Genomic DNA, 24,218 nt, shown 5'->3' with positions numbered 1-24,218 from the left:
GTCAAGGAATGATCCAAGGCTTTTGGCCTAGGAATTTATTCATATAGAAGAAGTCTCGGAGTCGTTATTTCAGGGATCAAAGAGGATGGATGGAAAAGCACAAGGTTACAGATGGCACCGACTGCAAGAAACAGATAAAGATGCAGAGACCTGCTCGTTCAAACACTCAGAAATACCATAAAAACATAAAATCAAAAGCCGTAATATAGACCCAAATCAGTAGGGTGAGAAAGAGAATAAATGAATAAATAAATAAATAAATTTATTTTTAAAAGCCCCGATGTGACATTGTAAGACTAGTAACCTCCACAGATGCCATAGAATTCATTTTCTGTAGACCATGTACTGTTTCTCCTGTGGCCTACCCTTAAGAGGAGTTCATGTCTCTAGTGAGACTCCCTCGGAGGAAACTAAGATTTTCTTTGCAAGCACTCATCCGTCAGAGTTAGCATCTGTGTTGGGGATGGAGGCACGTGTGTTGTTGAACCAATTTAAACTCCTCCCCGTCTGGCTTGCAAATGAATGAGCCCCCCCCCCCCCCCCCCCCCCCCCCCCCCCCCCCGTCTATGCTTATTCTACTTGGCGTTGACAATTACTAGGGGGTAACCCCAACTCTACTTTCTTAACTGTTGACCTGGCTACTTCCCCAGTAGTATACCCCAAGTACTTGCTCTTTCTCCTGGCCGTGTGTTCATGGTCCATCTCCTCTCATGGAGGCTTCCTCCTCTCCAGAATCCTCCCTCCCCTCTCTCCTTGGCAACCCCCAACCAGGTAACTCAAAACCTGCCCACCTCTAATCCCTCCAGTAGTTGGCTTACCATTGTTATTTAACCAATAGTTTTAAGTCAAGGGACACGGTCTGCACAACAAAAGCTGGTAAATGTGAGAATTCACTAGCAGGCAACTAGACCTAGAATGTAGCATTACAACACATAGCAACAGACCAGACCTCTACCCCCGTGTCCACTTCTGCTTTAAGCTCCGTGATCCTGTCTAGTGTGGTGGAGGCTGTGTCTGCTTCCTTAGTCTCTGTGAGTTCATTTGTGCATGGTCCTGCTGTGTTTACAATCCTTCTGCCTCCTCTTCCACAGGGTTCTCTGAGCCCCAAGGGGAGGGATCTGGTTGAGAGACAGCACATTAGGGCCCAGTGTTTCTAGGACTCTTGCTGTCTGTATAATGTCTGGTTGTGTGTCCATGTATTTGTATACTCAGCCATTGGCATTCACTCTTGTGAGAAGTCTCTTTAGATCTTGTACCAAAACATTTTTTTTTTTAAGATTTTATTATTTTTTTTTATATGAGTACACCACAGCTGTCTTCAGACACTCCAGAAGAGGGAATCAGATCCCATTACAGATGGTTGTGAGCCACCATGCAGTTGCTGGGAATTGAACTCAGGACCTCTGGAAGAGCAGTCAATGCTCTTAACCACTGAGCCATCTCTCCAGCTGCCCTTGTACCAAAATTTTTAATTGGGTTATTTGTTTCCTTGATATTCATTTTTTTCTAGTTCTTTATATATTTTGGATATTAGTCCTCTATCAGATATGTAGTAGGTTAAAAAAAAATCTTTTCCCATAATGCTTTTGTCCCCATCTGCTGCACAAAGAAGCTTTTCTGATGATGGCCAAACACAACATTGATCTATAAATATAACAGAGTGGCAAGGAGTCACGTTAATGATTTTTGTTTTTTTAAAGAGAAGTATTTGGTTTTCTACTGGAACCCTGGCCTATCTAGTCTCAGATCCTTGGTCACCAGGCAGTGTCTATCATGGATGCCAGCTCGTGGAATAGACCTTCAAGTCAAATGAGATACTGGTTGTTTGCTGCCGCAGGCTTTGTGACACTGCTGCGCTATCTCATCTTGCAGACAGAACACCATTGTAGATAAAAGGGCTTGTGGATGGGCTGGTGTTTACGTTCCTCTTTTGCTAGTGTGCAGAGTAACGTCCAGTATCAGGAACACCAGCCAGTAGGGGTGAAGGCTCTGTGTGGGCCCCAGCTCGACTTCTCCATGCTGTGAGCTGTGTAGATGTTATTTTCAGCAATATGACTTTACCGCCAATTTGTAGAGAGCACCTTACAGCCTTTGCAATTGCCTGGTTAGACGTAACCCACTCTCCATACCAAAACTTCATTTAGTGACAAGGGATGTCTAGTTAATCCCATTATTTGGTGATTTCATTTAGATCCCCTTCATTTATGTACATAGTTTAGGAAGCTCCTATTGTATTAGATTTCCATATTCCTCCTCAATGGCTCTCAACTTTAGTTGTCCCTCCCTGTATTCCTCTTGTTCTCCTCTTCACTGTCAGTATTACTGTTTCAGTCCACGCCATCTACCCATAACTATCCATTCTATTTCCCCTTCCTAGGGAGATCTGTCCCTGTCCCCTAGTCCCTTACTCTATGGAATGCAGCTTGCTTATATCTGACTTAACAGCTAACAACCACACAGAAGTACACACATACCGTATTTATCTCTCTGGGTCAGGTTACCTCACTCAGGATAATGATCTCTGGTTCCACCCATTTGCCTGTGAATTTTATGTTTTAAAGGGTGCAGTAATAATTCCATTGTGTAAACATACCACATTTTCTGCACCTATTACTCATCCGTTGACAGACATCTAGGTTGTTTCTAACTTCTGGCTATTGCGAATAGAGCATCAGTGAGCATGGTTGAGTGACTGTCTCCGTGGTAGGAAGAAGCATTCTTTGGGTGTGTGCCCAAGAGTGGTATAGCTGGATCTTGAGGCGTATCAATTCCCATCTTCCTGAGGAACTGCCGCACTGATCCTCACGATGGCTGTAGACGTTGCTCTCCCAGCAAGAACAGACGAGCCTTCTCCTCACTCCACATGCTCGCCAGCATGAGCCATATTTTGTTTTATTGATCTTGGACATTCTGACTGGTGTAAAATGACTTATCAAGGTAGGTTTGATTTGCATTGTCCTGATGATGCTGAATATTTCTTCAAGCGATTCTTAGCCGTTTGAGTTTACTCTTTTGGAAATTCTCTGTTTAGATCTGTACCAAACATTTTAATTGGGTTATTTGTTTCCTTGCTTTTCATTTTTGTAAAGTTCTTTATATGTTCTGGATAGTAGCCCTCTATCAGATGTGTGACTGGTTAAAAATCTTTTCCCATTCTGTAGGCTGATGCTTTGTCCAAATGATGGTGTCTTTTGCCATACAGAATCTTTTCATAAAGAGGTGATGCTGAGGTCCTTATCTGACATCTCAGCTGTACTACACTTCTCAGCCCTACTGCTGGGCTCCAGTGGGGATGTATTTTTCTAGCTGTTACTGATTGTATTTTATTGCTGGCATCAAGGCATCTGGGTTTGGGCTGATTACAATTCTAGCTACTGATATCTGGTCTTGTCTTTGTCAGGTGGGTAAAGTTTTGTTTCTTGGTTTCTGTTGCTCTCTGGTTCTTAGGAGAGTGTGGCAGCTGGTAAGGAATGCTTCTGAGAGCCTACTACGTGTGTCTCCTGGTGGTTTCAAGTACAGTGTGTTTCTAGGTATTGACAACTGTTATGATTGGGAATGGCCCAGAAGGGAGGGCAGTGAGGGGGTCCACAGGAAGGAGGAAATCAGGGTCTTTTGCCAGGATTTCTTAGTTTCTTGGTAATAAGGGCAGAGAGAGAGTGAGGAAAGGCCACAGCAGGTAGTGGGCTACAGAGCCAGGAATGAGACTGGGGATTGGCTTGGGGGAGGAGGGAGAGTGCCGATCTGAAGGTCACCTACCTGCTTTGCTGGCTTCCTTGCTTCTCGGGCGGGCTTGATTGGCAGGTTGGTAAGTAATGCCTCTTGGAGGCGGGACCTGAGGTAAAGGGCTGGGTGGGGAGGAGGGGAAGATGTGTGTGGTCCACAGGAGATGGGACAGAGAGGGGTGGGAGGGTGTGGCAAGTGGGCTGATAAAGAGCTGAAGGTGAGACTGACAGAGTTGGAGGAGAGGTGAAGACCTGCAGTTAGCCTGCCTGCTTTCCTCAAGAACTGTTTCCTCACAGAGTGTGGTCTGTATGTGGTTGGCTGTTCCAGGGTCTGTCTGTCTGTCTGTCTGTCTGTCTGTCTGTCTCTCTCTCTCTCTCTCTCTCTCTCTCTCTCTCTCTCTGTGTGTGTGTGTGTGTGTGTGTGTGTACTTAGCATCCCCCTTGTCTTGTCCTGTGGGCATGCCAGCATACACTTCTCTGCATGGGAATTTGAATGCTCTATCCCTGGCCTTTTCTGGGAGAAGGGTTTGCAGGAACCAACAGTTACCACAAGCTCTCTTCTCACAGCAGAGTCACTGACTGTGGCTCCATTGCCATGAGTGACAGCCAGGCTCTAGAAACCGTGGGAAGCAGCTGAGGGATCTGAGGAGGAGCCAGGAGGGGAAACAGAGCCAGCTAAAGATCAAGGGCAATTGTATGAAATGACAAACCATTTCATAGCAAAAGATGCAAATCCAGTGTCAAGTCTGGGGCCAAGAACTGGGGAAACTTATGTGGTGTACACAGGCTGGAGGAGAAGGCTGGCTTGAATGTGCTTTCCCAGCGACTGGTGCCGAATACAAGCGCCTGTGAGGGAGAAGCAACTTCCTCTATTAGAGAAATGACCTTTCCAGCCACAGGCATCACCTAACACATCCAGATTATGATGGGAGGGAGAAGTGACTGTCAAGTTTTTTCTCTCTCATTTTCTGTGTCTACATTCTCGCCTCATATAATATGTATCTGGCCTCCCAGCCTGGAACCCTAAACCTGTTCTCCGCTCCACTGTTAGTAGAGTCCCATTCCCTACAAATGTCTGTTTTGGTTCTTTTGTTTGTTTGGCTTTTTTTTGTTTGCTTGGTTGGTTTTGGTTTTTATTCCCACAGGGCCAATCTTCCCCTACAGCCAGTTCTCCTTTCCCTCTTCTGATCTCAAACTAGCTTGTCTTAGTCACACATACTGAAATGTCACCAGAAATTTTTCTGGTAAACTAACCTCTGGTGGTTTGGGACAATACCCAGAGACAGACACACAGTAAGTGAGTGTCGTAGATGAGTCTCCTTAGCGTTGCATCACCAGGAGATTCCTGAAGCTTGACATGTAGACATGTCCTATCTTTTGCTTCATAAATGCTTCATACCTTTATGAATTTATGAGGGAAGCAAATTCCTCACGTGGGTCATTTCTGCATTTTTGCCAAGCGCCTGGCAGCATCCCTGTGCACATGCTGATTGACTTCAGCAGTCAAGACACTGAGTAACAGCTCCAGGGGGCCGCTACAAGAGAATAAATGTTACCCCATTAGGTTTCTTCAATTAACATTTTTACGTAAGTTTTAAGTCATCGTTTAAATATAAGAACATTTACCGACGACACACATGAAGGAATTGAAAGACGCAAAGTATCATGTGATGTAACATTACAACATGGCTGGTACACTGGCATCATAAGATCTCCTGGTATCTGTGAGAGTTCCTGGGTTAGTAAACTCTATTTGATAACCATAAAATGGCTAGATCGTGATCACCGCTCAACTTTCAGCCTATAATATTCTAATAAATGTGTTATTTCATTTTTTATCTTCCTGTCAAAGCAAATAGCACCCTGTTCATCCAATTATGTATCTGGGGCTGGGGTTATAGTTTCTTGATGGAGCACTTGCCTAGTATACCTGAGGTCTTAGATTAATAGAAACACACACACACACACACACACACACACACACACACACACAGAGTGTTTCTTTATTGATAACAATGAAAAAAAAACATTGAACTTACACTTTGATGGTACAGAGGGAACAGTTCACAGTGCTACATTTGTGTACCAAGGAATTCTCATTAAGAACCCCTGACCCAAAACCAAGCAGGAGTCTGAGAAGCTTCCCATAGTAGCTCATCGGCATGCTGAAAGTTAGGTAACTCACAGCACCAGGAATGGAAACAAGGTGTGGAAATGCTAGGGGCTGGGAGGCTCACTGGCTTCAGGACCTCACCTTGGGTGGCTATGAGAAAATACCACATTCTGGGTGCTTTAGAAGAAGCTTGTTTAGACCACAGTTTCGAAGGCTGAACGCCCTAGAGTGGGCAGCCCCATCTGTTTGGATGCTACCTGTTTAGCTTTTGATGATCTCATGATATGGCGGAGCAGCAGAAAAAGAACAGGCTAAGGGCAGAAGGAGCCATACATGTGCAGTGGCCTCTATAATAACACACCATGTTAGTCACTCATTCCCTAAGGACAGCAAGGGTGGTGTCTGCAAGAGCTAATTGTCTTTCACTAGACTCTACCTCTTAAAGGAAAGAAATTGAGACTTAGCACCATGAAGAGAACTCAGGAGAGGATATTGGTGAAAGTGGAGCCCAGTTGCAGCAGGAGACCCCAGCATTTTGGTGATGTCAGTACCATGGGACAACAACCAAGAATAGCGGCAGTGGTGGAGTGGAGCCCGCCCAAGGTTAGAGGGTAAGGATTGTGTGCTGCAGAGGGCAGAGTGGAGAAGTGAACCAAGCCCCTTAGCGGGCCCAGATCATGAACAGATCCCAGACATTGGACATTGAGTTACTTATATGGCTAGAGTTTGGTTTCGCTTTGTTTAGACTATGACCCCACCCTGCTTCTTCCCTCTGAAGTAAGAAAGTACTTAACTTATTCTTGATGTTATGAACCCACGGCTGTAGACTTTGGATTTTAAAAAAGATACTTGGGATTGTCTAAACAATACCAAAATTTTTAAGGTGTTCAAATTTGTAAGACTGTGAGACTTTAAAATTTGGAATCTCTATATTGTAATGATGATATTAATGTTCGACCCTGGGGATATAAAAGAAAGAAAAGGTGATGGCTTAACAATGAGTGATGTGTTTGTGTGTCAAGCTGACAAGGGGTCAATTGTGCCGGCTGGTTTTATGTCAACTTGAAATAACCCGAGAGGAGGAAACCTCAATTGAGAAAATGCCTCCAGAAGATCTGACTGTAAGTGGGCAAGCATGTAGGGTATTTTCTTAACTGGTGATTGATGGGAGAAGGGCCAGCCCATTGTGGGTGGGGCCATCTCTGGACTGATAGTCTGGGGTTCTATAAAAAAGAAGCAGGCTGAACAAGCCATGGGAAGCAAGCCAGTAAGCAGCACCCCTCCATGGCCTCTGCATCAGATCCTGCATCCAGGTTCCTGCCCTGTTTGTCTTCTTATCCTGACTTCCTTTGATGATGATGATGATGATGATGATGATGATGATATGGAAGTGGAAGTCAAATAAACCTTTTTCTCCCTGTCTTAGGGTTTCATTGCTGTAAAGAGACACTATGACCAAGACAATTCTTATAAAGGCAAACATTTAATTGGGACTGGCTTACAGTTTCAGAGGTTCAGTCCATTATCATCATGATGGGAAGCAGGCAGATCTGGTGCTGGAGGAGCTGAGAATTCTACGTCTTGATTCAAAGGCAACCAGGAGGAGACTGTCTTCTGCACTGGGCCGAGCCTGAGCACTAGGAGATCTCCAAGCCCTCCCAACAGTGACACACTTCCTCCAACATGGCCATACCTATTTCAACAAAAACCAAAGATACCCTAGCAATTCAAGGACAAGAAGGTAAGAACGTTTGAAATGACATATAGGTCCCCTCACCGATGTTGGGGGTTGGATCCAAGGTTTCATATTTGCCAAGACATCACTCTACCATGGAGATACACCATTGGTCCTCAGCTAGGTTTTATTTATTTATTTATTTTTGTTTATTTCTTTTTTGTAGGGGGAATGATTTCCAGCTGACTGAAAAAATATATATATACACACATATACAATACATATGTATCATACATATATATACATATACAAGACATATTATGCATATATAATACATATATACACATATATCACATATTATATATACATATATAAAACATTATATATACATATATAACTCTGTGTGTGTATGTGTGTGTGTATCACACAAGTTCAAGACTGTCTGCCATAGCTAGGCATAGTGGTACACACCTTTAATCCCAGCACTTAGGAAGCAGAAGCAAGTAATCTCTGTGAGTTCAAGACCAGCCTAGTCTACATAGTCAGTTCCAGGCCAGTTGGAGCTAAAGAGTGACACTCTGTCTCAAAACTAAAAAGCCATTACAAACAAAAGTCTGCCTTAAAGGATGGGTAGAACTTGGAAACAGTATATTTCAAGTAGTTTGTTAAAGCATCAGGCTTTGTAGTCAATTCCAGCCTCAAGAGCCATGCTCAGCTGAGGCTCTGATTCATTTCCTTTCGTGTCATCTCAGGACATGAGAACGTCTCACCGGCAGTCTGTTGAACTTGGGCTCCCCACCGATAGCCCTCCCTGTTCTGAGTTATTAGTAAGTTAAAAGATGTGAATTAAGCTTTATGGGAAAGATTGTGAGTGGAAATCTGTTTATCAAGCACATCTCATGAGCCTGTATGATCTCCTTTGATCTTTGCAGAAGTGCTTAGCCCCAAAGCAGCAAACACCAACCAGGTGGGTGGTTTGGGGCAAATCTACCTCTTCCCTGAGCCTTTTTCCTTAACAGAGAAATATATGTGTTGCGTGAGGTGTCAGGTGTCTTATAGGACGGTGATAAAATGAAAACCAAGGCAGAAGAATTGTGACTTTGAGGCTAGCCTGGGCTACACTGTGAGGAAGCAGGAACTCGGTCATTTTGGCTTGGATTTTCTTTTTTTCTTTTTTTTTTTTTTTCTTTTTAAAACAATTGAATATTTTCTTTATTTACATTTCAAATGTTATCCCCTTTCCCAGTCCTTCTGCTCCCCGAAACTCGAAACTCCCTATCCCATCCCCTGCTTCTATGAGGGTGCTCCCCCCACCTACCCATTCATTCCTGCCTCCCCACCCTCGAATTCCCCTACACTGGGGCATCATCGAGCCTTTACAGGACCAAAGGCCTCTCCTCCCATTGATGCCCGACAAGACCATTCTCTGCTACATATGTGGCTGAAGCCATGGGTCCCTCCATGTCCTGACAAATACAGAGGGATACTCACAGCCAACCATTGGACCAGGCACGTAGTCCCCAATGGGGTCTCCAATGAAGGAATTAGAGAAAGCACTGAAGGAGCTGAAGGGGTTTGCAACACCATAGGAAGAATAATAATATCAACCAACCAGATTCCCCCACCTCATCTCCCAGAGTTCCCAGGGACTAAACCACCAACCAAGGATTGGCTTGGATTTTTCAAAACTTCCATTACGACAGAAAACGACTTCCATTACGACAGAAAACGAACTGTGGAGAAAACTGTCCAGCAGAGGGAGCAAGACGCCAAGGATGAAACACAGTGGCCCTTAGTTCTCAGTAAAGAACTTCTGAAGCTCCTTTAGGTAGGCTGATGGCAGAGAGGGAGTAGTTTTTTTCTCTGGAAAATGTGTAGATGTGACCACACTGGCTATGACAACTGCATGTCCTCTGGTCCATGCTAAGGCATTTTTCTCTCCTTTTCTCAACCCAAGCCCCACCCAGGATGTCCATTATTCCGATCTGGAGGTTCATCACAGACACTGGTGCTAGCTTTTGGGTGTACAATCCCTGTGAAGAGAGAATTTTGAGGTACCGGGAAATTGCAAACTGCATCCTTTTCTCTCTCTCTCTCTTCTCTAGTGATAGAACCCATTTGCCACAGAGTGAGGCTGCCTAATGGAAGGAAAAGCTACCCATTCTGTTCAGGAGTAAAGCCAAGTTTTCCACAGACAACCCCTGACCCTGAAGAAACTCATGACTTAAAGTCTTCCTTAGCTGTAAAGGATGGATGCCAGGCCTGTTCTGGGAGCAGGTTCTAGGATGAAGATTTCCTCAAGCAGCCACAGAGACCACAGATCTTAGCGTTTGTTTGTTTGTTTCAAAAGTCTTCAGAAAGTAAACGCTGATGCTCAGATATGGTATAGGAAACTTCCCACTACTGTGCAGCCTCCTTCCGGTGATAGTCCAGCATCTGCCTGAATTCCTTCTGGACCACAGGCTCATTTCTTCACGAGATGCCTGCTCCTCTCTTGAGCTTCCCCTACTCAAATACTGTGCTTGCTCCTCTGGTTTGTCCAGTATCCACCACCCTGAAGCTTCCGTCCAGTGGACTGGGTCTGATCTGTTTTGTAAAATCAACCTGATCGCATTCACGAGGCAGGTTTTCTCACTATTTGAAAACAGTCACAATGTTAGTAAGCCCAGCTATCTGAGGGACTGAGATAGGGGGATGGCAAGCCCAAGACTAGTCTGGATATTTTAGCAAGATCATGTCTCCAAGTTAAAAAAAAAAAATTTAAAGGGCTGGGAGTGGGTGAGTGTAGGTAGGTAGGTAGCAAGCTTGCTGTCTGTAATCCCAGCATGCCTGCTAGGGGATGGGAGGCGGGAATCCCCTGAAGCTCTCAGGCTGGCCAGCCTTATTTATGCAGTGCTGCTGGAAACGAGAGAGAGAGCAGTGCTGCTGGAAACGAGAGAGAGAGAGAGAGAGAGAGAGAGAGAGAGAGAGAGAGAGAGAGAGAGAGAGAGAGACCACCTCAAAGACCACCTCAACAAGGCAGGAAGACAGAACTGACACCAAAAGTTTTTCCCTGACCTGTTCTATCCAGCCCACAGCATGATCTATACTAGCTGTGCTCTTGGTTTTGAAGGATGAGCTTGTCAGGCGTATAGCAAGTCAAAGCAAACGAACAGATAGTGAGTAGCAAGTCGAAAGACACAGCATCCGACACTGAGGGCTGAGACGGCAAGAAACACGAGGTTCCAAATCAGGAGCTTACAAACATGCAGCGGAAGTCCAAACCTCACTGAAGCAGCCGGCTGGAGTTCCTGGTCTAGTGTGTCCCAGACAGAGCAGAGAGTGAGGCTGAGTGAAATGACACATAGTAGCAGAAAAGAAACGTTGCATCAGGCACTAATAAACATCCAGCAGAAGCGACTGGGAAACTGCAAACTAGTGTAGATCCCTATTTCCAGGCAGGGCAGAACATCCTATCCCTGGGTGAACTTCTACTTTCACCTTCCAGTATATGCATTTTAATGTTATGGGATAAACAATATTAATTTCTGTTGGAAACAGTTTACCTTCCAGCTGTCCTTAAAGACATAGTATTTTTCACTTTTGGGTTTCCCTGCCCCCAGACAAGGGGTCTTGGAAGACACTGGACATGAACATGCTAGAGTGTGGGACAGTCCTCCTCATTCTTAGAATTTACCTTTAATAAGTTTAAGGTGCACATGCCAGTTAACCAATATATTGTGCATGATAGCACTTCCAATCGTGTGCGCGCGCACGCACACACACACACACACAGCAAACAAATAAAATAGTTTTTAAAGCAGAGCACATCCTTAGCATACGCAAGGCTCTGGGTACCCATCCCCAACACTGGAAAACAAGAGAAAAGAAAAAGCATGTATGTTTTCACACATGTTCAAGTTAATACCTACATTTAAAAAACAAGGTTTTTTTAAAAGAAAACTTCCAGATACATTACCGCTTAAAATAAGCCCACTGATCTGGAGCTGGTATAGCAATTTTGTATTCTCTATTGGATAACTAAATACACACATACATGCACACACCAAAGCTTTTTTTTGTTTTGTTTTAATTTATTTACTTACTTATTTATTTATTCATTTATCTGCATGCTCACGTGTGCCATGGCACATCTATGGAGGTTGGAGAACAACGTGCAAGAATCCTTTCTCTCCTTCCACTGTGGGGGATCCTGGGAAGATGCTTAGGTTATTCCGCTTGGTGGCAAGCATCTCTATCTGCCGTCCTGCTAACAATTTCTTTAAATCATTCTTTTTATTTTCTCTCCTTGTGCTTGGAATTCCTTTCCCTGCACCTCTTGAATTTTATCATACATGTTGGTGCTAGAAACACATTTAAAAGCCAGTTATAGTAATGTCATAGACAGTGTTCTGTTGATGTGAAGAGACACCATGCCCACAGCAACTCTTCGAAAACATTTAATTGGGGTCTGCTTACAGTTTCACAGGTTCAGTCCATTTTCATCATGGCTAGGAGCATGGTGGCTTGTAGGCAGACATGGTGCTGGAGAAGTAGCTGAGAGGTCTACATCCAGATCCACGGGCAGCAGAAAGAGAGACACTGGGCCTGGCTTGAGCCTTTGAAACCTCAAAGCCCACCCTCAGTGACACACTTCCTCCAACAAGGCCACACCCACTATGAGCCTATGGGGGCCATTTTCATTCCAACCACCATAGGTACTTGGCCATAAAAAATAATTTTAGAAAAATTTAAAAGATTTTGTTGGGCTGGAGAGATGGCTCAGTGGTTAAGAGCACTGACTGCACTTCCAGAGGTCCTGAGTTCAAATCCCAGCAACCACATGGTGGCTCACAACCATCTGTAATGAGATCTAATGCCCTCTTCTGGTGTGTCTGAAGACAGCTACAGTGTACTCATATATAATAAATAAATAAATCTTTAAAAAAAAAAAGATTTTGTTTCAGCAGCATTCTCAATTTCTTAACCCTTTCTGAATTGCCCAAACCACAGAGTGATCTATTAATAGGTTTTTTAATACCCCTAACTAGATCCTCCTTTAATTTTGCTGATAACTTAGATTTGGCCACCTGACTTGCAAAAGAACATGTGGGCTCGTCTCCAGAGCTGTCAGCTTTCTCGGTAACTGTCCTTTCAATGTCCTATATGCTTAGAATCCCCAAGTGAGCACTTGAAATTCTTACTTGAGAGTGCCCTTCCCCAAAGTGAGGAACAGAAAAGTGAGATTGTTGATGGAGGCTGAGGCTCTTTTAACTGCTGTCTTTCTCATAGAAAAGAACACACACTGAGGGTCTGGAGATAGATTGTTTTACTAAAGAAATGTAAACCCCAGTTTGAAGATGGTCACTTTGGCAGGAATGAACATCCATGCCATGTCATCATGATGAGGAGAAAGATGGCCAGGGTACCGTTTTTATTAATAAACCAAGCACTGCAGGACACCTTTTGTGTTGGTCTTTTACAGGTGTACTACAAAGTTAAACCACTTCAAACTTAGGTGGCCCCAAACAGCACGTATTTATTATCTCACAGAGTGTGGGGGCCACAGACATTATTAGTTCCTGTGGTTTGCTGTTGTTGATTTGTTATTTTTCTGTTTAAGATTTAAAAACCATTTTTTAAAAAATTCCTGTATGTTTGTATTAGTGTCTCCAAGGCCAGAAGAGGGTTTCAGACTTCCTGGAACCTGGAGTTACAGAGAGGTATGAACTTGCACTGTAGTTGCTGAGAACAAACTGTTCCTCTGCAGGAACAGCCAGCCAGTGCTCCTAACTGCTGAACCCTGTGTTCAGTGGTGATTGTTTTTTTTTTTTTTTTTTTTTTTTTAGGTTTGCACACAATTTTCTGGATCTCTGCTTCAGAGTGCCTCTCTGGCTCACAGCAAAGTGTTAGCTGGGGTTGAGGTCTCATCTGAAGGCCGATGTAGTAGTGCATCTGCCTCAAAGGTCATCCATTTGATGACATCTGCTGGGGTGACTCCATTCCTCTGGGACTGTTGTGTCTCCTTGGCATACAGATATTCTTATATGGATTCTTCATCAAAGCAAGCATATGATTGAGGGGATGGTTCAAGAGGGCCAAAGCCAGTCTTTCATAATCTTATTGTGGAAATACCATCCTATTACTTTCTTGTACTTTATCGATTGGACGTAAATCAATCAGTCTAGCCCACATGGGAAAGGGAAAGCTTACATAATAGGAGAAACTAAGGGGCTAACGATCATGGGAGCTAATTTGGAAGTAGTCTGCACAAATGATTTAATAATTTTGGGGAAACAATTTTAACTATTCCTGTTTCCCAGTTGGGGGAATATAACTCCAACCATAGTCCCACTTGTATAGTCTTTTAAGATTCGATACAATTAAAATCTGTGAGGGTGTTGCTAGCTAGCTAGCTGCCAGCCAAGGGTTGTAATATCATCATGGACCCTTGAAGGTAAGAAAAGTTTAATGACAAGGCCAGCTGCCTCATAGGACAGTAAGGTCTGTCATCCCAGCTGTGTCAGCTCAGGACCTTCAGCATTCAACATACCCCGCTCATCCTTATAGATCCAGCCAAGATGCAGTGATCTATGTATGTTATTCTGTTGAGACAGGATCTCAACTACATAGCTCAGGCTAGTCTAGAACTCACCATGTAACCTAGTCTGGCCTTCAACTCATCATCCTTCCAACTTAGCTTTCTGTGTTCTAGCATTGTGCTCCTGGCCAGATAGACATTGGGTTAGGTTACTTTCACTATATAATGAACTATAATTCTGAGTCAGAGGGTCCACGCTCACATGGTTTCTTCCCCCTTTTAAAAATTATTTATTTTATATGTATGGGAGTTTTGCCTGCATGTGTGTCTGTGTATCACATGTGTGCCTGCTGTCCACAGAAGCCAGATGATGACATCAGATCCCTTGAAGCTGGAGTTACAGACAGTTGTGAGTTCCTGTGGAAGGGCTAGGAATTGAACCCGGGTCCTCTGGAAGAGCAGCCAGTGCTCTTAACCGCTGAGCCACTTCTCCTCTCTGTCTTTTTCTTTTTGTGCTATACTGGACATCAAACTCTATTCAAAAAATTCAGTTTGGGTTTCTCCCTGTCTTCCCATGCACCTGAGGTTGTTCTCTCTCTCTCTCTCTCTCTCTCTCTCTCTCTCTCTCTCTCTCTCTCTCTCTCTCTCCCCATCCCCCTTTCAGGGAGTTTATATTCCACTTTTGTGGCACTCCATTCAGACACCGGATTCATCCATTTACCCTGGTTAAGGGGAAGCCAGAGCTCAGGAGAAACCCTAACATAATCCAAGTTTTCTGAATGAGATAATAAGATAATAATTCATCTTGCTCAAATATTTTCTGTCCTGCTCCAAGTCGTTCCTCTGCTCAGGGTTCTACCTGGTCAAGCATTGTATACCCAGGCCCTGGTGGTCAGTGACTAAGGTGTGAATGGATGTGAGGAGAGGCTTGAAGAGCTGGGGCAGAGTTTGCTGAAGGCCGCTTCCTTCTGCCGGTGATGACCTTCTGGACAGATACCCAGAGGGAGAGACCTTGTGGAGAAGAGCCCCATCCGATCCACCAGAAAATGAATGATGTGGGCAAGAAATGAATATGAATGAATATAAATGGGGTGAGCAAGAAATGCAGCTTTCGAATAGGAGCTGAGACTTGGGGCTCAGTTTGTTACAACAGCAAACCCCAGCCAATCCTGATTGATACAGATATCATCGATAAGAATGCCTAAGAGACGCACCATCTCATTTTCGGGACACATGCTAATGGACAAAAGTGTAAAGAGAGATGGGGGGTAGGGGGAACCATGCTGCATGGGTATAAGCCAGCATTTCCAGTGTCTGCTAGATGGAGGAACAAGTCAGGGATGGAAGAGAGCCAGAACTTAGCAGCAAAGATCTGGAACCTGGGTCCCTACTAACACTACTCCTGCCTCTGTCACTTGTGTCTGCTTGCCTGTCTCCTAGCTGCAGCCAGGACAGGGACAGGAAGTTCTAGTATGTTTTGTGTAACTTTCCGCAAGTGTGTATATCAGTGGCATGGGAGAGGAAAGGGAGGAGATAGGATTCTGTGTGAGCGGGGAGAGAATATAAGAAAATGAGTTTAATTACCACTGAGCATTTATTCACAAATATTTCCCTTAAGTCATGGTCAATAAAAGTTTCTTTATAGCTGGATTCTACTGCTCCCTTCCCCCTTCTTTGTTTTTAAACCTGCTTGGCGACTCCTTCATTCCCCCTCTTTTCTACCAACTAATGAGTAGCACTTCCTTAGGTCTGACTCAGCGCGCATGTCAATGAACCCAGAGTGCACGGTGACAAGCACAGGTCAGATTCAGTCCCATTTACAGACCCCCCCATGACTAGGGGTGACCAACCCAGGACACTTACTGAACATCTATAGTGACTGACCGTACCTTTAATCAGCTGAATATGCACCTCTAGATGGTCCCTCAGTCCTGATATTAGCTATGAAGTTCAAGACCCAGTCATTATTCACTTAAGTCGTAGAAAACGATCAAGTACTAGGTTTCTGGTGTGTGATGTTTCTCGCCTGTTTTTCTCTGAGCCTTACTTTGCTCATCTGTGAAATAGGATTAACGTTGTTCTCAGCCTCTTCTGATAAGGTGTCATGGAGCCTTCAACAAGATACAGGTGTAGAGTGCTCAGTATGTTTCCATGAGTGAAATAAGTATTCAAACGTTACCAGTCTTATTCAAAGGAGGGAATGAACTTACTCGACTGTCGTATTAAACACTCAAAAAGTTCTAGCCCAGGTCACCGGCTCCCTGCCCCCCAGGGATGGGATTCAGTTCAGGCAACATGAATTGAATTTTTAATTGGTGCCAGGTCTGATGGGGGCCAGACGGTTGGAGTGAAGTATGGTGAGAAGGAATGGGTTTCAGGTTGGTCCTACACCCCAGTGGGATGGATAGGGTTGCTAATCTGGCAGGTGGGAATGCTGTTTTGGAGTGAGGATAATAGATTTGAGAGTGGGCATCATGCTCGGAGATGAAGTTGGGGGGGTCACTGAAAAAAAAAGGTGTTTTTTGTATGAAATGGGACACAGCTTTCTTCAGGAACTCGGAAGAGGGAGCATGGGTGGGAAGACACACTCAGGGATGCTCGAGGGGCTGGGGAAACAAGGGACAAAAGGGAGAAATAACATGGCCGCTGGGACAGAACACCAACCTGGGAGAACTCTGAGAGTTTCAAAGAAGGAACCTTCTGTCCAGAATTGCAGTCTAATAGGAGGCTGTAGGTGAAATTATAAATGTTCCTGCAGGAGAACTCTGCTTTTCTGACAGGAATTTCTACACAGGGAGTTCATATTGGTGAAGATAATCTTTACCGTGCATCCAAATCACCTTAATAATGTACTATGGCATGGTCAGGTTTTAATAATAAAAACATTTGATACAAACAGGGAGAAGACATTCCCATAAAATGGGCTAAACAGGACCCAGATTAAAGCAGCCCCTTTCCCTCTCCCTCTTCCCCGACTCCCTCTGTGTTCATTCCTGGGACAAAAACCTGTATATCAGTGGTTCTCAACTTGTGCACCAAGAACCCCTTTGTGGGGGGTCACATATCAGATATCCTGCATATTATTTACTTTAGGATTCATAACAGTAGCAAAACTACAGTTATGAAGTAGCAATGAAATAATTTTATGGTTGGGGGTCACCACAGCACGAAGGACTGTATTAAAGGGTCGCAGCGTTAGGAAGGTCAGGAACCACTCCTGCGCATGCTTCTCAGATGCTCTGTCACCAAACTATGTCCCCAGCCTAAAACGGTGCTTCGTAACCTTGGCTACTATAGAATCACCCGGGGGCTCTTAACAATTTTTTTTTTCCTGAGTTGGTGGCAGACGCACTGCAGGAGACAACAGCCTTCCCAGTCCTTTGAGTGTTGGATCAAGATCGTGAATTTAAGACATAGGAAGACCCTGACTTAACAAAACAAAACCCAACTCCAAGCCAAACAAATTAAAACCCACCACCACTAAAAACCCCAAAACCTCAGGGGGCAGGCAGCACCACAGCTGAGTTAAATCAGAATCTCTGAGGCTGGCAACCTGACGTCAGTTTAAAAGTAATTGAGACGGGTAGAAACCGTCTTAGGAAAGAACTCTGTGCAAGCAAGAGGAGGTATCTGCCAAAGGGGAGCCCAGAAGGAAAAGATACAAATGAAAAGGCAGGAGCCAGTCCAACAGGAGTTGCGGGTAAGGAGCCAGGACTGCTCCAGGGGCTGCTGGAGTACCAGTGGGTGGAGCCCGGGAGCCTTTCTCACTGCTAGGCGATGAATACAGCGCTCTGGCCTCCAATGCCAGTGTGTGCTTCCGCGGGTCTGCAACAGCTCCGAAGCTCCGGAAGTGCTCCCTTGCGGATGGCAGCTTCAGTGAGGAAGGACTCACCTTAATAAGTACTACTGTGCAAGGAGTAGGGTTGTGTGTGTGTGTGTGTGTGTGTGTGTGTGTGTGTGTGTGTGTGTGAAAATTTAGTGCGTTGGTGTCTGGGATCCAATCCTAATCTTTACAAATGCTAGGTTGGTACCCTTTGCCTAGCCGTGCTCTGAGTCCCGTGCGGGAAGACTTTAGGGAGAGAATAAGAGACGTTTCTGTCTGTTCTTGCTGCCGATGTGTTTTTCGTCTCAGAGCCAATGACAGCTTCCTGAGCTTTGGTCAACTGCATTTGTCCGCCTGAGAGAAGCATTTTTGGAATTTCAAAGGAGTTTAAAAATTAAGGCCCCCATCTCTCGCTAATTAATCTGTAGAATTCATGTGGGTGTCACCTTCTGGGGAGAGGGTTCCAAAACAACGCCACCCCCAACCCCAGCCCCGCTGGTGTAGGTGTACCTTCTGGCTGAAAGCCACACCCAGGGTCAGTTGCTAAGTTTCAAAGCCCAAGGCTTTACCTCTGCTCTCTCACCCCACTTCCGACAAGTCTTCCCTTTGGGGATAGGATGCCTACGTTTCCTTGGAAGTTGGAAAAAGAAGTATGAATCGTCAAAGCAGGGGCAGAGGGGACAAGTACAAATGAGGTAGGAAGGACACAGAGGCCCAGAGTATGAGATAGGAGAGCCAAGAGAACTCACTGTCTGAGAAGGGGGAGCCTGGGGTCCAGTAGGAGACTGGGGGGGTGGGGGGGAGGGGACTATTAATGTTCCCGCTGGAGAACAGCACTTTCCTGATCCAGGTGTCTTGGCAGGATGTTCATTTGGGTGAGGGGGGTCTCTGGCGTGCATCAAAATCACCTTAATAAAGAACTGTGGCACACTTGGGCTGTTTCTTTGTGTGTGGTTTTTTTTTTGTTTTTTGTTTTTTTGTTTTTTTTTTTTTTTTTTTGTTTTTTTGAGACAGGGTTTCTCTCTGTAACCCCGGTCGTCCTGGAACTCGCTCTATAGACCAGGCTGCCCTAGAACTCACAGACCTCTGCCTCTTCCGCCTGCTTCTGAAAATGAAGGCGTGCGCCAAACACCGCCTGGCCATAAATATGTTTTATTAATGGAAAAACGTTCATCACAAACGTATAAAATCGAGACAAAAAGTATAGAGAGGGTCTTCCAGCCGCAGATAGCTTTCTCTAACTCTCGAGTTGCACTTCTTCCCACTTTTAAGGTCGCCATTGCACTTTTGCCCACCTCTGCCCAGGTGTTCTGGCGGCACCGGCGGCAGGTGCGACACCCCGCCCGCACCTGTGCGGCGTTCGTCCCGCGGCCAGCAGGGGGCGGAGCGCGCCGGCTCCCGGGGCGCCGCTCCTCGCCGGCCCCGCCCCCCGCCCCAGGACCCGGTGGCGGCGGGGGCGCGGAGGGCTTAGAGGCGGCGGCGACCGCCCGCGGGCAGGCGCGGGGCGTCCTCCCTTGCCCGGCGTCCGCGTCACCTCCTCATACCTGAGCCGGGAGAGCGGCGCACCTTCTCCCCGCCCTCCCGCCACTCCTGATCGCCGCACCAACGCTGCCGCCGCCCAGGGAGTAAAGGTCGCGCGGGCCGGTGCGAGCGGGCGTCGGCGCCGGCCGGTCGGTCCACCCGAGGAAGGAGCGCGGAGGAACCGGGACCGGTGTCCGGGAAGACTGCGCCAGCCGTGCACGGAGATCGCGGGGGGAGCCAGGAGCCGGGCCTCGGCGCTCAGCCCGGACCCAGCGTCCCGCGAGGCGCCCGGGGCTCCGGCCCGGCCCGCGGGGTCATGTCGTACGGCGAGCTCTACAGCCGGGTGAGTGCGGGGCCCGGCGCAGCCCCGGGGCACAGGTGCGGTGCGGCGCGCTCCCGGCTACCTTCCTCGCCGTTCCTGGACGCCCCTGCCAGCTTCTCTGTGGCCCCGGTCCCCGGCACCCCTAACTTGGATGGTAGAGAAAGTTTGGGTGTTCCGGGAGCGCGCCGCACCGGCTGGCCGCCCCGCAGAGTCCCCCTGACAGCGGCACAGCACGGTCCCACGCTTTGCCCTTCCCTCCCTGTCCTCTCCTGGGCTAGATCTCCTGCTGAGATCCTAGGATCAAAGGGGCATCTTAGCCCGCTGGGAGCCAGGCAGGACACCAGCCTCCACTGAGGCACCTGACGTGCGACCCCATTTCCTCTTTCGTGGACCGGGTTCCAGGCTCTCTGCAGTGTTGAGAGCTCCTTCGTTTGCCTTTCTTCTAGCGTGAGGCAACCAGAGGGACCCTAAACTTGGGAGAGGAAAGCCCTGGGTGGGAGGGGCACAGAGTCCGAAGGAGGGGAGAGGGCAGTGGGTAGAGAGACATCTTTTTTAATGATCCCAAGGGAAGTACATTCTTTTAAAAAATTTATATGTATACACATATAAAATTCCTTTTAGTTTTATGTGTATGCTTGCGTGTCTGTTAAGAGCACCTAGAAGGCCAGAAGAGGGCGTCAGAGCCCCTGGAATTGGAGTTACAGGTGGCCACGAGCCTCTTCGTGGGTGCTGGAAATAGAACCCGGGTCCTCTGCAAGAGGTGCAAGCGGAATGTAGCAAGTGCTCTTAACTGTGGAACTATCTCTTCAGCCCCAGGAAGCCCGTACTTAATTTGCCCACAATGGGCATTTTGAAGCAGCCCTTGGGTTATCAGGTATTTAGATAGGGGCAGGTTGGAGTAATTATTGACCAGGGCTGGACTGTCGATTTTCAGGTTTTTTTTTTTTTTTTTTTTTTTCTCAAGGTCAGAGTGCGCTTGTGTGTGATGGAGGGTAGGGGGTAGTCAGGATTGGGAACAGGTGCAGCAGGAGTGTCTGCTCCCGGGTTACATGGGCAGGTGCTGTAGTTAAAGTGACCAGCAGCTTCGCAGGTATTGGCTCTGCTGCAGTCCTAGTCCTTCTGGTTTCTGCCTGGTCCGGAGGGTGGGCGCAAGGTGACACGGTCTGCCTTTAATCACCGGTCCTGTTTTTCCTTAAAAAAAAAAAAAAAAAGTTTCGTGTATTCTGATGTCGGGTTTTCTTGTTCGTCTTTTCTGGTGACTGGGACCTGTTTGACAGACTTGCCTGCCTGCACGCCTCTGTGCAGAAGGATGTGTGTATGCAAATGCTCTGTGTGTACGCAAGTCCTGTAGGCGAGTTTGCAATTCCTGTTTCGCCGGCCTGGTGGACAGGTCTGGGCGGGGAAGGAAGAGGTACTTCCGCATCTTCACCTGGCGATTGCTACCTAGTGTCCAGCACTTGGGGGAGCCCTTCAGCTCCATGGGCTTATCGCCCATCTCAGTTTGAACTGTTTAATTCGCATCTTCCCCCCCCCCCCCCCCCCCCCACGGTCGGGGTCAGCAAGGGCTAACCCTCATCTAGTAGTTAGAAAGGAGGATGTCACCTGGTTGGGGGCCAGTCCTGGGTTGCTTTTAATGGCCTTTGGATCTACCAAGGACCCTCAAAGGGTACCAGTCTCTGTGAGAGAGATGGAGAAGTTGCGAGCCAGGGCTGGAACTCTTTAGTAACAGTGGCTTGGGAAAGGCACCCCACCTCTTTTACACGTGGGAGTTTGGGGAGGAGCCTTAGGAGTTCTGACTGCAGCTCTGGAGCTGAGAGGCTTGTCGGGAACCTGGTCCAGAGGCTGGAAACCAGTGACACAGGGAAAAACAGCCTGAGCAGGATGGAGTGTTCAGAGCTGAAGCTGTGTTCCATGACAGCCGAGCGACAGCAAGCGGAGCTACTGCGTATACAAGAGATGAACAATTGCTTCGCAGGTTCACACAGCGTGTCCTGAAGTCCCCGAGCAGACAGTATTTAATTGCTGCGTCATGATGCTAATGAATTACTGGATACATTGAGTTTTTGGAGATCTAGTTTCAAAAAAAAAAAAAAAAAACCCATTTATACTGAATTTCTTTTCAAGTAGATCCCTTGTTGGGAAACAATTTGATTTGTTAGAAGTGAATATATTGCAGGCTAATAGGGATGGTGAGTTAGTAGGAGTCTGAACTTGGAGTTTCAAGTGTACTTTTGAGTTATCCATCTATGAACAAAACCACAGTTCCTGGAACTAGTTAAGAAGTATCTCATTAGTGTAAAGGTTCTGCATAATTAAAGCAAAATGAGCAGAGTCCGTTGTTAATGGGTTTATGGTTCTCAGTTGTTGTAAAGTTATTGAATCTTAAGTCAAAGAGATTTGTGTGTGTGTGTGTGTGTGTGTAAGCACAAGCACTGGCCTCCAAGGGTTTGGTTTTGTTTTGGAGATTGGGTCTCACTATGTAGCTCTGGCTGTCCTGCAGCTCACTATGTACATCAGACCTGCCTCTGCCCCCTGAGTGCTGGGATTAAAGGCGTGCGCCACTACACCTGGGGAGCTTCCAGGTTTTTGCTGGGCTGCCACTGTTCTTCTGGCAGTTAAAGGCACTTACACTAATGTCTGAGAATCAGTCAGCCTGCGTTCTAACCATTGTAACCCTGCGTGCCAGGTGGGATTCTGAGTATGAGCCATAAATTACAGAGGCAGTACCTGCTGCTCAGACACACTCCGCTTCTCAGGGAGATGGTTTGTTCATTTCATTGTAATATTGAAATATCCAATGTTCCCTTTTGTTCGTAATGTACTAGTGGGCTTTCCTAATATGTCAAACACTGGGCCGACACACACTTCAATGTATTATGCATGATGGAAATAATTGTCCGCCATGCCAACAGCATTTTCAAATGTTTGGAGTGGAAATTGTGTAACTCTTATTGATCATACCTATTGCCTAAGTTGGGAGTTGTTATTGGAGTATAGAACATTATATAAGATATACATAGCTTGTAGGCATTTCAGTTCTGGTAGTAACTTGGTATATTACTATTCTTTCTGGTTACTCAGACTTCTCCCTCTACCTTTTTTTTTTCCTCTCTTCAACTTTAGGCTCATATGCTATGTAGTGTGTGTATACGGGATGTTATCGGTTTTTCTCACTGGTGAAGGGCACTTCTCATTAACAAAGACACTCCTAGTTTTAGAATGCCCAGCCCCCCACCCCCTTACCTTTGAGGAATTGCTTTCTTTACAGTGAGGATGGAAAAAGAAACTCAGGTAATGCTAGCCGCTTTCAGAGTGACATCAAGGTGAGTCACCTTCATGGACTCTTAAGAGAAAGCTCGGCTGGACAATGGGCTTTGTTGTCGCCACAGCTGTCCATATGACGTATGTTAGTGATTTGTTTTCCATCCACCAGAGAAGACAATGTGGGCTTGATTTGTACAGTCCCTGGAAGGAAGCCCATACGTGTGCTAGCATGGGGGGATGGGATTTGATGGTTTCAGAGGGCAGCCTGATCTTAAACTAGACATAGTCTCATAGACATATACTCCCCCCCAGGCCAAGTAATATAACCTCTAGAGGACTATTCTGGATACAAAACGTAAACACTGCTTTTTAGTTATTTTAAATAATGACATTTTATGTTTGCGACTTGATTTATAGTCAGAGGAGTTTCTGGGAGACTAGCACAGTTAGGACAGTGCTCTTGGATAATCCTTTCCTGCTTAGCTTTGAGATGTCAGGTAGCGTCTCTGCAGTCTAATGAAAACTCAATATACACAAATGGTTTCATTCCTCTTCAGTGCTGGGAGTGGGACCCAGGGCCTTGCCTATGCTAGGCAAGAGCTCAACCACTGAAGGACACCTCAGCTCTAGCTGTGGCCTTCTGAGTGCTACTAAGAGTTTGCCCGATTGATGGACACACCTTTTGAGTGTCAATTTTGAGCCTGGAGCCTTTACTAAGAGTTCAGATAGGAATGCTACTCCTTTGGTAAAACAGAATTCTTGCGAACCATATAAGTATCTTTTAGCTTTCACTCCCCTATACCTCAAGTAAATAGATTTCATACTGGTGTGATGGTTTGAATAGGTTTCTCCCCTCCCACCCCCTACCCAATAGACCCAAGCATTTGTTTGACCCACAGAAAACAGCACTATTAGAAGTTGTAGCCTTGCCGAGCAGTGGTGGCACATGCCTTTAATCCCAGCACTTGGGAGGCAGAGACAGGTGGATTTCTGAGTTCGAGGCCAGCCTGGTCTACAGAGTAAGTTCCAGGACAACTGAGGCCATACAGAGAAACCTTGTCTCAAAAAAACCAACTCCCCCCACCCCCCAAAAAAGTTGTAGCCTTGTTGGAGTAGGTGTGACCTTGTTGGAGGAAGTGTGTCACCATGGGGGTGGGCTTTGAGGTCTCCAATGCTCAAGCTCTGCCCAGTGTAGAATTCAAGTCTCTTCCTGCTACTGACTTCAGATCAAGATGTCGGGTTCCTCCAGCACCAAGTT

The 24,218-nt window shown here is 46.2% G+C and overlaps 1 protein-coding gene and 2 long non-coding RNA genes across 4 annotated transcripts in view; 2 read left to right on the top strand and 1 right to left on the bottom strand.

The window, feature by feature from the left end:
* Window positions 1-12,414, top strand: part of LOC143434272 (uncharacterized) — a 43,199-nt gene extending 30,785 nt beyond the window's left edge. Inside the window, exons 1-4 of one of the 2 annotated variants that reach the window (XR_013103625.1) lie at window positions 1,736-2,937; window positions 6,281-6,446; window positions 7,340-7,576; window positions 11,971-12,414. This is a non-coding gene — a long non-coding RNA (uncharacterized LOC143434272). Of the gene's footprint in view, window positions 1-1,735; window positions 2,938-6,264; window positions 6,447-7,339; window positions 7,577-11,970 lie in introns of those variants that run through there. The other variant, XR_013103624.1, reaches the window with a different exon arrangement.
* On the bottom strand, window positions 4,364-9,092 carry LOC143434273 (uncharacterized). The gene is made up of 3 exons (XR_013103626.1): window positions 9,002-9,092; window positions 7,338-7,528; window positions 4,364-5,257 (listed from the first exon to the last, which is right to left on the bottom strand). It is a non-coding gene; the product is annotated as an uncharacterized LOC143434273 (long non-coding RNA).
* A 6,893-nt stretch (window positions 12,415-19,307) lies between the features above and the next one.
* Window positions 19,308-24,218, top strand: part of Myo5b (myosin VB) — a 301,927-nt gene continuing 297,016 nt past the window's right edge. Inside the window, exon 1 of the mRNA XM_034518119.2 lies at window positions 19,308-19,717. Within this exon, the coding sequence (XP_034374010.1) occupies window positions 19,691-19,717 (27 nt within the window). The 5' untranslated portion in view covers window positions 19,308-19,690. The remainder of the gene's footprint in view (window positions 19,718-24,218) is intronic.

Source organism: Arvicanthis niloticus, chromosome 14 (genome assembly GCF_011762505.2).
Source record: "Arvicanthis niloticus isolate mArvNil1 chromosome 14, mArvNil1.pat.X, whole genome shotgun sequence".
Lineage (NCBI taxonomy): Eukaryota > Metazoa > Chordata > Mammalia > Rodentia > Muridae > Arvicanthis > Arvicanthis niloticus.
This window is presented reverse-complemented; position numbering and strand designations above follow the sequence as displayed.